Genomic DNA, 13,689 nt, shown 5'->3' with positions numbered 1-13,689 from the left:
ATATGATATGACATACATGTCCTACAATTTCTTTCCTCCAAAATAGCCGATCTACACGCTTTATGAGATTGCAGGTTGACTGTTGGCTGAAAGTTTGGAAGGGGGCGGGAGGAAGGGTATTTTCAAATTGATATTTCTTTACAAGATGATATTATCTTCAATATATATCTCTTACTTATGATATCGAGTTATTTGGTCATAAATATAGTAACATTTCATTTCATCTGTATCGCCCATCTCAGAATAAGAATACAACATAAACAAAGGACATTTCAGCAAGAAACGGATCATAAGGAAACGCAGGTAATAATTAACGATAAGCCATTTGTTTAGCAAGGCTCATGGACAATTATCCAGCTTTTACCATTGGCACTTACCAACAATTTAGTTTTTATTCATATTTTGAGAAAATATGCTCTACTCCAGAAAGTCAAGAAAAGTCAGCTGGCAAGATATAAGAGTCATGTTGACTTTTACCCACAAACTAAGAACACATTTTGTTTCCCAAAGGCTGAGCATTACTTTGAAAATCATGTTTTCTTTCTTATTATGCACATGAATTTACAACAGCAATCAGTCTCTTTCCTCATTTGATGTGTGGTTACCTGAAAAATATTGCACACCCTTTGGCCAATCAGCATCAAGTATTCTTCTTCGTGGCCATGGTAGAATACATCAATAACAGTAAACCCCTCTGGCTGCTGGCCATTGAAGTCTAGTATAATGGCTTGATACTAACATCGTCCCGGGGTCGGGACGATAATATTTGGGATGAACAGAAATCAACTGAGCCGACTGTCAATGTGTATAATCACTGTCACTGGCAAACGGTGCATGATCTGTCTGTGTAAAACCAGGAAATTTGGGGTGGCCATAGCTGAATGGTTAGTGAGCCCGCCTAGGACCTCCGGAGGTCCCAGGTACGATTCCAGCTCTCAGCAATATGTCTGCCCCTCAGTCCGCTTCTCCGGAACTACTCTGCCGGGTCCAGTGGAGGGACTAGGCTCTGTGGATGGCCTCCTGTCCGGGCCCCTCCTTTGTCTCACCAGGTCCAGGACCTGAGTGTTGCACCAGACTCCCCCGCTCCAAACATTTCACTCCGGCGTGATGGTGTCTTTGGCCGTGGTTGCACTGCAGGCTCCACTTGCGGCTTGCCTGAAAGGCCCTCCTAAAAGGCCTCACTGTGGGTTTGTTAGGCCTGGTTGTCACATAGTCTATTCCTATGAGCCACTATAAATAATTTAGAATAACTATAATATTGCTCTTTTTAGAATGTATATTTTACATTGGAAACATCATTTTTGCGCTCCATATTTGGGTTGAAACTTTGCCCAAATATAGATATTCTATAACATGACACTTCTGACTTCAATGTACGTCATAGACTGGCCTCCAATATAAGCAGTAGTGCACACACACACAATGCCCTTCTTAATGCATTGTGGTGTTGGATTGTCAAATGTTGCGCTGTACAGTGAAGATGCGAGGAGACCCAAATAATGGCCACATTCATGTTGCTGTTGCCGTGGGACAGAAAGTGTACTACTTTGGAGGTAAGCCAAGAGGCCAAAAGAACCAGCTCAATGTGTACGTCTTCAATACAGTGTCTCTGACATGGATGAAGATTCCCCCAGTGACAACTACAAGAGGAAAACGTCCCCTTGAAATTCCCTGCCTGCGCATCTACCACACTGGTGTGCTGATTGAAGATATCGTCTACATATGGGGGGGAAATAATCTGGACACAGAGTTCAACAACAACATGCTTTATGCATTTGATGTCGACACCCATAGATGGCTCAATTCTGAGGTTTCTGGGACAGTTCCAGAGGCGAGGTGGGGCCACTCAGCCTGTGTCTTGGGGAAGGTCATGTATGTCTATGGAGGAGTTTCACAACAACATACACTACGCACTAATGACATCTACAAGTTGGACACCGCCACAATGGTCTGGTCATTAATCAGCACCAGAGGTATCCCGTCACCTGATTCAGCATGGCACTCTGCCACCATCATCGGGACAAAGATGTTTGTATTTGGTGGAGGAGGGGATCCGGAGGCGTGCTACAGCATCATCAGAGTGTTTGACACCGAAACCAACAGCTGGCTGAACATTCCTTCTTCACAGCTTCTTCGAGAAGAACGCAGGCTTCATGCAGCCTTTGCCTACAATGGAGAGTTGTACATATTTGGGGGTTATGAGTCGGTGAAGGAGATTGCCATGTGGAAATTTATTCCAGAGACCCTTTCCCGGACGGAGGTTAAGGCCAAAGGGAATGACTCATTTTGGATGAGTATTAGCTGCTGTTGCATGGTGGGAGATCGTGTCGTCCTATTTGGTGGATTTGGAGAAGACACGCGCAACGGTGATCTGTTCGTCTTTGACTTCAGTCCTAGTCTGAAGACGTTATGCCTGCTAGCAGTTATTCAGTACAGTCTGGAACAGTCACAACTCCCACACAACATCAGGTGGGAACTGGCAGCCATGGCTGACAAGTGATAATGACATCAGGTGCCAAGTGGCAGCCATAGCTGAGAAAATGTATAATACTACATAAAACATAAAATTATTATTGTCTCGGCCTGGCGGAGACAATAATAATTGTTTTACCCTCCGTCCGTCCGTCCGTCCGTGTGTGTGTCTGTCCGTCTGTGAACACCTAATCCCCGGCACCATTGGCTTGACCATAGAGATACTGTGTACCGATTTGCATGACGCTTGGACAAAATCTGTTGGAGTACTGTCAACACCTAATCTCCGGCACCGTTGGCTTGACTATAGAGATACTGTGTAGGAGTACTGTCAAAAAATGTTCTTTACAAAAAGTGGCCTCCTGGTGGCGCTATAAAAGGCGTCGTAAAAATGTGTCTTTTGCTGTCACGCCATGCTGTGGAAAACACGCCCATAGGCTAAGCTCTGCAGGACGTGTTGTGATTGGCTAGCGAGACACATGATGAAATTAACTTCAAACTTCGCAGACGTGCTGTGATTGGCTAGCGAGACGCATGATGAAATTAATAACTCATAAATATCACCACTCACTTCAAAAAAATTACTTTTTTTTTTAAGTGAGCTTCCATCACTGTGATGGAATACCAATCAGCCAATCACAGTACAGCGAAAGACAAATTTTCACGACGGAAAGAATATATCTAACTATCTTCTAACTATAATTTGACTAACCTCTGTGGCCATGGTGTCTCGGTGTGTGCCCGTTTCTCCTCACTGGCTGGAGCACTTGATCTGATTTTGCACACAGCCATTGCCCATTACCATCTGAACTTAACTGCGAAGCCCGTTTCTCATTTCATAAAATCTCAGCTTTTTATTAGCCATTATGTGTCAAACAATGGGAGATGTCACTGGTAGGCAGTTGAAGTGTACTCCTCTGTGACACAGAGTGAGTGGACAGATATCGTACCATCTTATGAGCATTAGTGAGGACCAATTGATGAAGATATGGTTGAAAATGGGGTGAATGTTCCTTAACGATTTGATCCAAACTAAGCTAAACTCATGAATTATGCTTTGTGTAATATTAGTGATCTTCAACTCATTATTTAAGGAGCCACTATTGCTGGGTTTCTGTGCTACTGTGAAGATCACTGTATTCACCTGCTGTCACAAATACACTTACCTTGCCCTGATTGATTGATTGATTGGGGTAAGCCAGACCCCAAGGTGTCTGGCTTACATGAGGCTTTGTTTTCTCCATACATGGGCATGCCCCCTTTGTCCTTAGGCCCCAGCCATAAAAGTCTTTCCCCCTTTCGTCCATACATGGGCATATTTTGTACCTGTTTTCTCCATACATGGGCATGCCCCCTTTGTCCTTAGGCCCCAGCCATAAAAGTCTGTCCCCCTTTCGTCCATACATGGGCATGTTTTGTACCTGTTTCTCCATACATGGGCATGCCCCCTTTGTCCTTAGGCCCCAGCCATAAAAGTCTGTCCCCCTTTCGTCCATACATGGGCATATTTTGTACCTGTTTTCTCCATACATGGGCATGCCCCCTTTGTCCTTAGGCCCCAGCCTTAAAAGTCTGTCCCCCTTTCGTCCATATATGGGCATACACAGGCTGACACGTCATGTGAAGTCCGGCTTATAAAAGTCTGTCCCCCTTTCGTCCATACATGGGCATAGACACATGGGCATCTGCCGGGTCTGGCAGAACCAGGTCTCCTGGTCTTGTTTATTAGGCAAAACATTTAAACATCACAATTACATTTATAATACTTTGTCTAAAAGGTCCGTCCTTTCAGACAAAGTATTATAAATGTAATTGTGATGTTTACATGTTTTGCCTAATAAAATATTCAATCAATCAATCAGGGCAAGGTAAGGACAGAAAACCAGCAGTAAACATCTACACATTTTATAAACCAGAGCTGTGAAAACCCAAAGTATGACGTATATCGCGTCAGTGTACTTCCGGCAAGCCGTCTACAGGTCGAAATGTGGGAGAAAAGTGTAAACATTAATTGATTATTAGAGGTGGAGACACATGTAAAGGTGGAAAAGTAAATGGTTGTCATGCCAGAGCCATGAACGATTTTTGTGGCAAGTTTGAAGACAATTGGACAACTGCTGGACAAACTGGCTTCAATTAAGATAGAAAATATGTTAAAGCATTTTTGTTCATAGAGGTGAGACATTAATGTAGCAATACTCCTTTAAGAGGCGGCCATAAAAGGGGTTACCAGCTTGCGGCCTTCATTTTGGCCTATAGCCTGCATTTGAGTGTTTGGGGAAAGACTTGGAAGCTTGGGGTTATTCAGTTTAATACAGGGTAAGGAAACTTGTGAACCAATGTTATAGCTTTTGTATTTCATCTTGGCAATATGATGGGATGGTCAGCTTCGCCTGCAAATATAAAAAAAATAAAAAATTATGCATCTGAATATTCAAATTACTGTATGTTCGAATAGCAACGAGCGTCTGAATATTTGTGCAGGCAGGTACACACACACACACACACACACACACACACACACACTCACACACACACACCGCACAGGTCTGACGATAAAATAAGAAAGATGAGTAAATGGTTACTGCCTTGTTACGATGTTACTTGTTGATCTAATGTGCCTATAATATTATTTATTATAGGCACATTAGATCAACTTCAAATACAAATGCAATTTATTTCCTAGTCATTTGAATCATATTTTTTATGGCTATAACAGCTATAGACAACAAAACCAAAGTGAAGAAATGTAACATATAGATTTTTGGGGACAGTTTACAACTTTTCATTTGTGGGTGGTTAACATAGTATCTCAGGACCGCTTCTGGGACAGTGGTGAAAAAGGGTTGTCTGGAGCCCTGCTATTAGCATTATTATCAAGCTAGCAACAACCTAACACAGTCAATGAACATATATATACAAGCTCATAGCGCGTCACTTTGTGCCGTGCTACAAGCTTGTAAATCTACTTTTTTTTTTTTTATCGTGAGAATTTGTGGAAATATTTGAATACTATTCTTTTAAAGCGAACATTTTTCGCATCATTTTCACATTCTCTTTTTTTAAATATTTTTGGGGCCTTTATTGATAGGAACAATAGACTAACAGAGAATGGGCAGAGAGATGGGGGGGGGGGGGGGGTGACACGCAGAAAATGTCATCAGGATCGGAAGTCGAACCCGCGACACGCTGTTTTGCGGATTACCAGCCCAGGTGCCCAGAGCCCCAGACGGTTACACCAACTGGCCAGCCAACAAAGATTTTTAACTCAACTTCCAGTCTCTAGAACAAAATATTTTGAGATGGGGGTCCGCGGCCAAATACATGTAATTTTGGGGGTCCTTGACATGAAACAATTTGAACACCACTGATATAGAAACCTAGAAAACTGGATTTAGAACTCAGGTCTTAATGGGTAAGAACTGATGTCCTCAGCTCAAAACCTCCCCTCCTCTCCTCTCTCCTCTCTCCTCTACTCCCCCCTCCCCTCTCCTCCACTTAAGGAGATGGATAGTGAACATTTGCTCATTCTAATGTATAATCTCTCCTTTTAACTGTGTTAATATTTTATGTGATAAATAAATAATGTTTCATATTTTATCATCTAATCTTTTGGTAAGTCTATGGTTGACAATTAAGTGTTCCATTGTCCACAGTTTTATGTCTGCTGGTTTTTATGGGCAGAATGTCCACAGCACATAGAGTGACATCGTAGATTAAGGTAGAGTTTGTGTTTTCTTTAAATGACAGGAATAGAATCATGGAATTGTAATCTCCCTGTCTCTGTCCTTCTGTCTGTCTCTCAGCTGTCTGTCCTACTGTCTCCAGATCTCTACGTCCAATAAGAAAGGAATCACTAACCGTGAATAATTGTCATGAAATATGCAACCTAATCATAACGACCCATAAATGAAACAATGAATGACTGATATGCCCTATAGTGTTTCCCAAGCTGGGGTCAAGCCCCCCCCCCTCGGGGGGGATGCCAAACATCACAGATGTCTTTTTTGATGTAGTCAATAGTGTTAAACATGTTGAGCAAAATCAAAACACATTTGCCTGATCAATTCCTTTCTTTCTTTCATCCCAGTTTTAATGCACCCGGCAGTCCACTCAGGTTAGTCAATCATGATATTTCTATTCTTCTATCTAACGGTCCATATAGTTTGTCAGTCCTAAAACAATAAAATAAAATATTAGGTATATGACACCATGACTTGTCTTTTATTAGCAAATTATGAAATCATGATATAGCATAACAATATACAGTTCATACACACACACACACACACACACACACGCATACAGGATAGGCCTTGCTTTTAGTGTATAGCACTTGATTTGGCTTGATTGGCAGGTGTCAAGGTGGTAATTCAGAACAATATGGCTTCTCTCCTCCGTGGATGGAGATGCATGATTCCTTTAAAGTTGACTCATCTCTTCTCTTACACGGAAAGACGAGTCTACCAATAGAATCATGCTCTGTTTCAACATCATTACAATAGTGAGGAGTACAATATCAGACGGAGAACCTGATAACGTCATAAGTAAATACAATTGAGTTGACTGACCAGATGCTCTTGTGGTGTTTTCAAATTATACACAATGATTTTTAGCATTTTAGCAAAACATAGGCTACTGTACGACCATGGACTTTACAGAGGTAGACAAGGCAAACTTCAGTTGAACTAAAACTAAAACCTGAAGGCTTCTTCCACAGTTCAAACATACAGAACTACAGGCATGTGGTTTAGTACTAAATATCTCACCGTTTTACTCAGTTAAATATAGGATCTACTCGCAGACTTTCCATGGTGCTGTGTGGTGCTGTCTATGTAAGAACAAAGGAACTGTAACGTATGTCACTGTGTGTTCCAGCAGTGTCTACGAAACACACACAGATTCTGAGATATACCCCAAAATGTCAAATGTACTCAAACTCAACCCTTAAGACCATGTAAACATCGTGTTTAGGCTCTTTCTACACAGATTTAGAAAATGCTTTGAATGGTGCATCACTTGGTCGTAAAAGTCTGTTCATGTCCACAAAATCACTTCTCTGTTCAAGTCCTATCCTTCTGTTGACTAATGTCCGTTTGTTAATTTCCCCGGTCCAGGATGGACCTCCCAGGGTATTGAACCCATCCCGGTCTCGCTGTGGACCAGCACCCGAGGGATCAGGGGCCTTTGGGCGGGCTGTGAAGCCGAAGGGCCCTGGTAAAGGTAAAGTCCTCCTGAGGCTGGGTCCACGCTGGGGAAAGCAGAAGGGTGAGGGTAGAAATACGGCTGGGATGTGAACATCCTCTGCAAGGCAGAGTAACTCCCTGCCTCCGCTAACAGCTCCAGACCCACAGCCGTCTGACGTTTCCACTTGGTCCTGGCAGGTTGGACAGATAAATATACAGTGTGTTAAAAAATAAAAACGGACCCAGTTAGTACCTAATTACCACATAGTTTACAAAGGACCATGCCAGTCCACATAGTTTACAAAGGACCATGCCAGTTGGTTTGTCATTAGTTCATTGAATTTCCAGAGCACAGTATGGTTTGTTTGATTCCACTCATTTCAGTATGAAAATCAATGTGCAGAGATTTGAAATGGCTACATTTTATAGTGCAGTTATTTATTCATGTTTTGCCTTAAAGTGCTTTAACAAGCAGTACAGTACGACAACAACTATGATAATAAAATAGACATAATAATAAACAGCCATACAACAGTTGCAGTGCTCCTTCTAACCTTCAGGACAAAATATATACGTTGAGTGAAATCTATAAAACGTGTTGTGCTTGTAATATGTGTTCAACACTAAAAGCTTTTTATTTGTGTTTATGGAGCATCTGACAGCTGACCACATTAAATTATTGATCATTATGATAGGGGTTAAATTATTGATCATTAGAGAGAGTCGGTTGTGTAATTACAGCACGCGCCGTGAATTATTGATCACCTTCACCACGTGCTCCATTATTCATGCGCAAATGTCTCGCGCGTAATTTCTACATTATGATACAAATGGGAGAGATGGAAAGATGGAGTAATGGAGAGAGAGAGAGAGAGAGAGAGAGAACGATGGTTGCACTGGTCAAATAATGGACAAAATCAAATACAGTATTGTGATTTATTTTGGACAAAATACCTTGATATCGATATTGGGATGATAATATTGTACTGTGAGTGACCAGGGCAGGAATGTCACGGAGGCCATGGCCGCCGTGGCCCCTCAGTTTGGCCTTCTGACCCTGAAAAGATTGTATGCCCTGCGGCCACAGTGGCCTTGATGCCCCGCCCGGACTATCCCAGCTGATTTCACTGTTTTCTCCTCTTCTTGTTAACGTTTTTTAAGACACCAGCGTCTTTTTGAGATTCTGAATTCTTACATCTATGACTGACACAGGCTCCCCACATGAAGTCAGAGATCCACTTTGAAGCCATGCCGTTCCCGTGTGGATTGTGAGATTTGCGTGATTTTATTTTCTTATAAACAATCTATCTTAATCAAAACAATAGAATATGTACTTTAATTTAGTTTGATCTAAAACACACAGCCTTGTAACATAAACAGTAAAAATCCTCACAGTCGGTTAAATATGCTATAAAATTGACTATTAGATCTGTACATTAATTGAATAATTCAGAAGCAGGGTTCATTTCTTAAATACAGATTTTTTTGTTGTTGTTGTTTTTAATAACTGATTAAATGGATTAGTCTGATTATCCTCTTAATCCTGTATTATACTTGCCACCATTGTATGGTGGCGTCTAGAGATATTTTAAAAAGCCGAGCTTGTAGATCTGATATTTCCACTAGTTTTATTCATTTAATTGAATTAATCGTAACCGAGGCAAAAAAAATGATATACTCTTGATATTGATTTGAAGTCATTACAACCCAGTCCTTATCGTTGCTGGTGGGGCAGAAACCTCTTACAGTATCTCCATATTTTAACTTATTGTGTTTTTTCATAAATTAATGTCCCTACTTAATCATACTACAGAGTCACACTAAAGTATCCAAAAATAGCAGATCTACAAGCTCAAAACGCGGCACGTTTTGAGCTTGTAGGTCTGCTATTTTTGGATACTTTTTATGTTTGAATCGTGAAAAGTAACAGTTTTGAGGGTTCCACCTGACAGACGTTATATAGATAGATTGATGAGTTGGTTTACCTGCGGTTCTGGTACCAGGTTTTGACCTGTGTGTCAGTGAGGCTCAGCGATGCAGCCAGCTCCATGCGGTCCTGCACAGACAGGTATTTCTGCCGCTCAAAGCTCCTCTCCAGCTGAGCCAGCTGGTGGTCCGTGAACGCCGTCCGGGCTTTGCGAGGCTTCTTCATCCTCGAACCCCCCGTGCCCTGATCTTCATCCCTGACTGGAGCACAAACACACATCATCATCATCATCTTCACCATCAGGTAAGAAACAGATCCATTATATTATGGCATTGGTTCTCAAAGTGGGGTCCGGGGACCCCAAGGGTTCCTTGCGGGGGGTACCAGGGGGTCCCCAGCAAAATTAGTTAATATAGCGCCACAATCATTTTAAGACCAGACCAGGGGTCAGCAACCTTTTTGAAATGAAGTGCCAAGTTTTTATTTTCTCAGATAGTCAGTGTGTCATGTCAACATTAAGTTTTATCATGAGCCCACATCAAAATAAAATATTTCCAGCAGATTTTGATTGTCCATAAATATATATATAGAATTCCCCCTTCTTGTGAAACATTTTCTTTCACATCAGGACATTGTATTGAGTATTAGAACAATACCCCACATATCTCCTAGACTCCCTCCTCAGTCATAGTTCAGAGTTGGAATGAATGTAGAACTATGTGCTTACAGATGTGAGGGGACTTCATTTAATTGACAACAAAACCAAATGTATTTTAAACCAAAAATCACACTTGTGCCAGTGATTACTCTCGTGCCTATATGGTTGCCCACCCCTGCTCTAGACTTAGTAAATTGTACCCGTGTTGGCTCTGTACATGGACCGCTTTTTTCCCCTGTACACCAAATCTCTTCGCCAAAAATAGCCATAATGGAGCTTGTAATAGATCTGCTATTTTTGGCTATATAATGTTCCCCCAGGATATGGATGCTACTGGGGTTCAAGAGTTTAAGATGAGATAAGATCACTGATATGAATACAATGATATATGATATGTTATATTTCATTAAAAAAATACTATAATTGCACGTGTGTGTGGTGTGTGCGAGTGTGCGTGCATGATGTGTGTTCTTCTTTGCTACCAGACTTGTTAATCTGATTAATTGAGTCATCAGGGACTCGTTAACGAGACAGTTCTGAGATCAAACCAGCATCTTAACTGATTTATCAAACCAGACAAATTAGTTCAAATCACATGGCACGCACAGACAGACAGACAGACAGACAGACACAGACAGACAGACAGACAGACAGAGATGAAGTTGAACTAAACCTTTGTCTTCATGAACTTTTCTATGTTGGTAAATGTTTCTATTTACACCCTTGATTCACGCTCAAAGCTGTATGTAACTTTCCTCTTCTACCCCGGATTTGAACCCGGTTTCCTGCGCAACTGCTGAAATGTTTACCATTGAGCTAATATAGCCTTCCTGCTTGCTCAGGGGATACATGTAATCTTGACCATCAATTCAAAAGTTGTGTCAGATCCTGTGTCTAGGTGAGACATGACCTTTGACATGATCTAAATGTCTCAAAAGAAGAGCAGGTAGACTAGATTCACTGCCTTTTTTGCTATTATTTTAACGTTGTTTTATGCTTTTTGCTTTTCTTTTTTTTCTTTATTGTAAAATTATTTGTACTTTTTCTGTAATTGTATTCTTGCTCTAGAAAGCACATTGAGCTGCATTTCATGTCATGAAATGTGCTATACAAATAAGGTTTTGTATCATTATTAAATACAACCACCCCAATTGTATAAGTTATATTGTATTAACCCATTAAGACCTGTCATGAGGCTGATTCTACACAAATGCCTTCTAAAATCAGTAATTCTCAAACTCCTTTGTGCCAAGGATCCCCAAAATGATATGTATTTGGCCGCGGAACCCCCATCTGAAAATAGTTTGTGCCAGGGACCCCCAGAAGAGAAGATTTGTGTTTGAATAGTTAACCTCTACAAAACAGATTGGACAAAATTCAAATGTATTCATAAAAAATGTAACATAGTAAGGCTTTAATATTTAACATAGCCTAAATCCTAAAAATATCTTGTGATATTGACCAAGTGTATATTACACACACATAATATATATAAATGCAATTGAATTAGGTTTACATATAGGCTACAGTATTTATATTGATGGTTAGTTATATTATATAAATATACATTTTATTTAATGGCATTATATTCATATTAATTGTATTTAATGGCATTATATACATACATATATGTATTAATGTTATTTAATAATACTTTGTGGGATTTGACACTGATATTGTCTTTGATGTGGTTGATGTTTTCTAAATCAAGTAGTTGACTGGCCCCTGTTTCTTTTCATTAATAATGAATGAAACATTTTAATTATTGTTAGCACGCAGTCACCACATGGCCCCCACAGCCACACCTCTCCATGCCAGGACACACATCTATCCAACAACTGATTATTGATTATTGAGTTCATGAGGGTTGAATGAAACACCACAGAACTTTGTTTCCTGAAAATGTTTTTATATGTATTAATCAATAAAGCAATCAATCAATCAAAAGTGATATATTAATTCATAAATATATATTATTCATAGTATTAATTATTCTTTTTGTAGTAGTAGTAGTAATTTAACTTACATTCCATTTTGGTTTCTCTAAAATGAAAAAAAAAAGTGAACATTTATATCAAAGAGCCTTTCTCAGTCAATCTACTTTTAAATGGAAAATATGTATCCAATAAATTTTATTGTATTTATTATATTTATTCATTAATTTATTAGGACAATAAGAATTTTAAATTAGGCATCAGGAAACTGTGATTTAATCATTTACAAACAAATCCAACTTTTAAATCGGATCACATTACCTCTGGACTCTGTGTCAGACGAGGAGCTGGTGTCATTTCTCTCCATGTAATCCTCCGTCAGTCTGGACCGGTACGGCTCTGCCTCGGGTTGTTGTCCCGGGTCACAATACGGCCCGCAGGCCACCAGAGGCCGCCGACAGTCCGCTAAGATGTCCCGGATCAGAAAGGACGGGGCCAGGGGAACCCGGGGCTGCTGGACCTGGTGGACCAGCCGGAGAACAGCGTCTCTCCGCAGGGAAGGAGGCGACGAGCAGCCGCTGCTGTCCGTGTCTGACCGCGGGCTGAGCTCCGGAGGGGAGCGGGTCTCCCCGGCGGAGCTGCCCCGGGAGAGGAGCGGGCTGGCCGGCCGGCGGGACAGGGGGGTGTCGATACCAAACCGGGAGACGGACACCTCCATGGATGGACCAGAGGATTACCACTCAAATTATGAATGTTTTTTATAATATCATACAGAGTCCCAAAAGTTCAAAATGTCCTCCGAAATGCAAATGTTTCTTTTGAAACTTTTACCCAGTTTGTGTCATAAAAAAAACAACTAAAGAAAAACACATTGATGAAATGTTATGAAAAAGTTCCCAAATTATGTTTTGTTTCTGAATTCGAAAGAAACTTCAGAAACAAAACAGAAAAGTATAGGCTGCAGTGCAAAACATTTAGAAAAAGGTTATTTTTGCTAATATTAATGTATCCTGACCGTTTTAATTATTAGCATTGTTGTTTTTATTAGCCTGCTACTGCTATACTATTAAATTAAATTAATTCTATTACATATCATGAACGAAAAAGATAATCCATTGATCAGGTGGAGTCGAGCTGTTTTCAGCACCACGGACAGAGACGGTCTTGCGCAGCTTGTGAGGAAACACCACGTGAAACACACGCACGCAGCCAGGCAGGCACACACACACACACGCACGCACGCACGCGCGCGCACACACACACACACACACACACACACACACACACACACACACACACACACACACACACACACACACACACACACACACACACACACACACACTGGTATTTTCAGTATAAGTACAATACTTACTGACACATTAACCATTTTTGTTTTACACTGTTCATGTGGATTCAGTTAATTTCTCTCTATTATAGTGTAAGTCTCCCGTTCTCTCCTCCTCTTTGATAAACTCATTCCTGACAACAAACTTTATATCCTGGAAACTG

The 13,689-nt window shown here is 40.8% G+C and overlaps 1 protein-coding gene across 1 annotated transcript; it reads right to left on the bottom strand.

Annotated features, from left to right (window-relative positions):
- Nucleotides 1-7,557: 7,557 nt before the first annotated feature.
- Nucleotides 7,558-12,895, bottom strand: barhl1a (BarH-like homeobox 1a; the record flags this gene model as incomplete). The annotated part of the gene is made up of 3 exons (XM_084055526.1): nucleotides 7,558-7,849; nucleotides 9,644-9,845; nucleotides 12,499-12,895. 3 exons carry the CDS (start codon nucleotides 12,893-12,895, stop codon nucleotides 7,558-7,560), a joined length of 891 nt encoding a protein of 296 aa, XP_083911652.1.
- Between the last annotated feature and the right edge of the window lie 794 nt (nucleotides 12,896-13,689).

The sequence above is a fragment of the Gymnoscopelus microlampas genome (genome assembly GCF_963454915.1).
Source record: "Gymnoscopelus microlampas genome assembly, chromosome: 4".
In the NCBI taxonomy this organism is placed as follows: Eukaryota; Metazoa; Chordata; class Actinopteri; order Myctophiformes; family Myctophidae; genus Gymnoscopelus; species Gymnoscopelus microlampas.
This window is presented reverse-complemented; position numbering and strand designations above follow the sequence as displayed.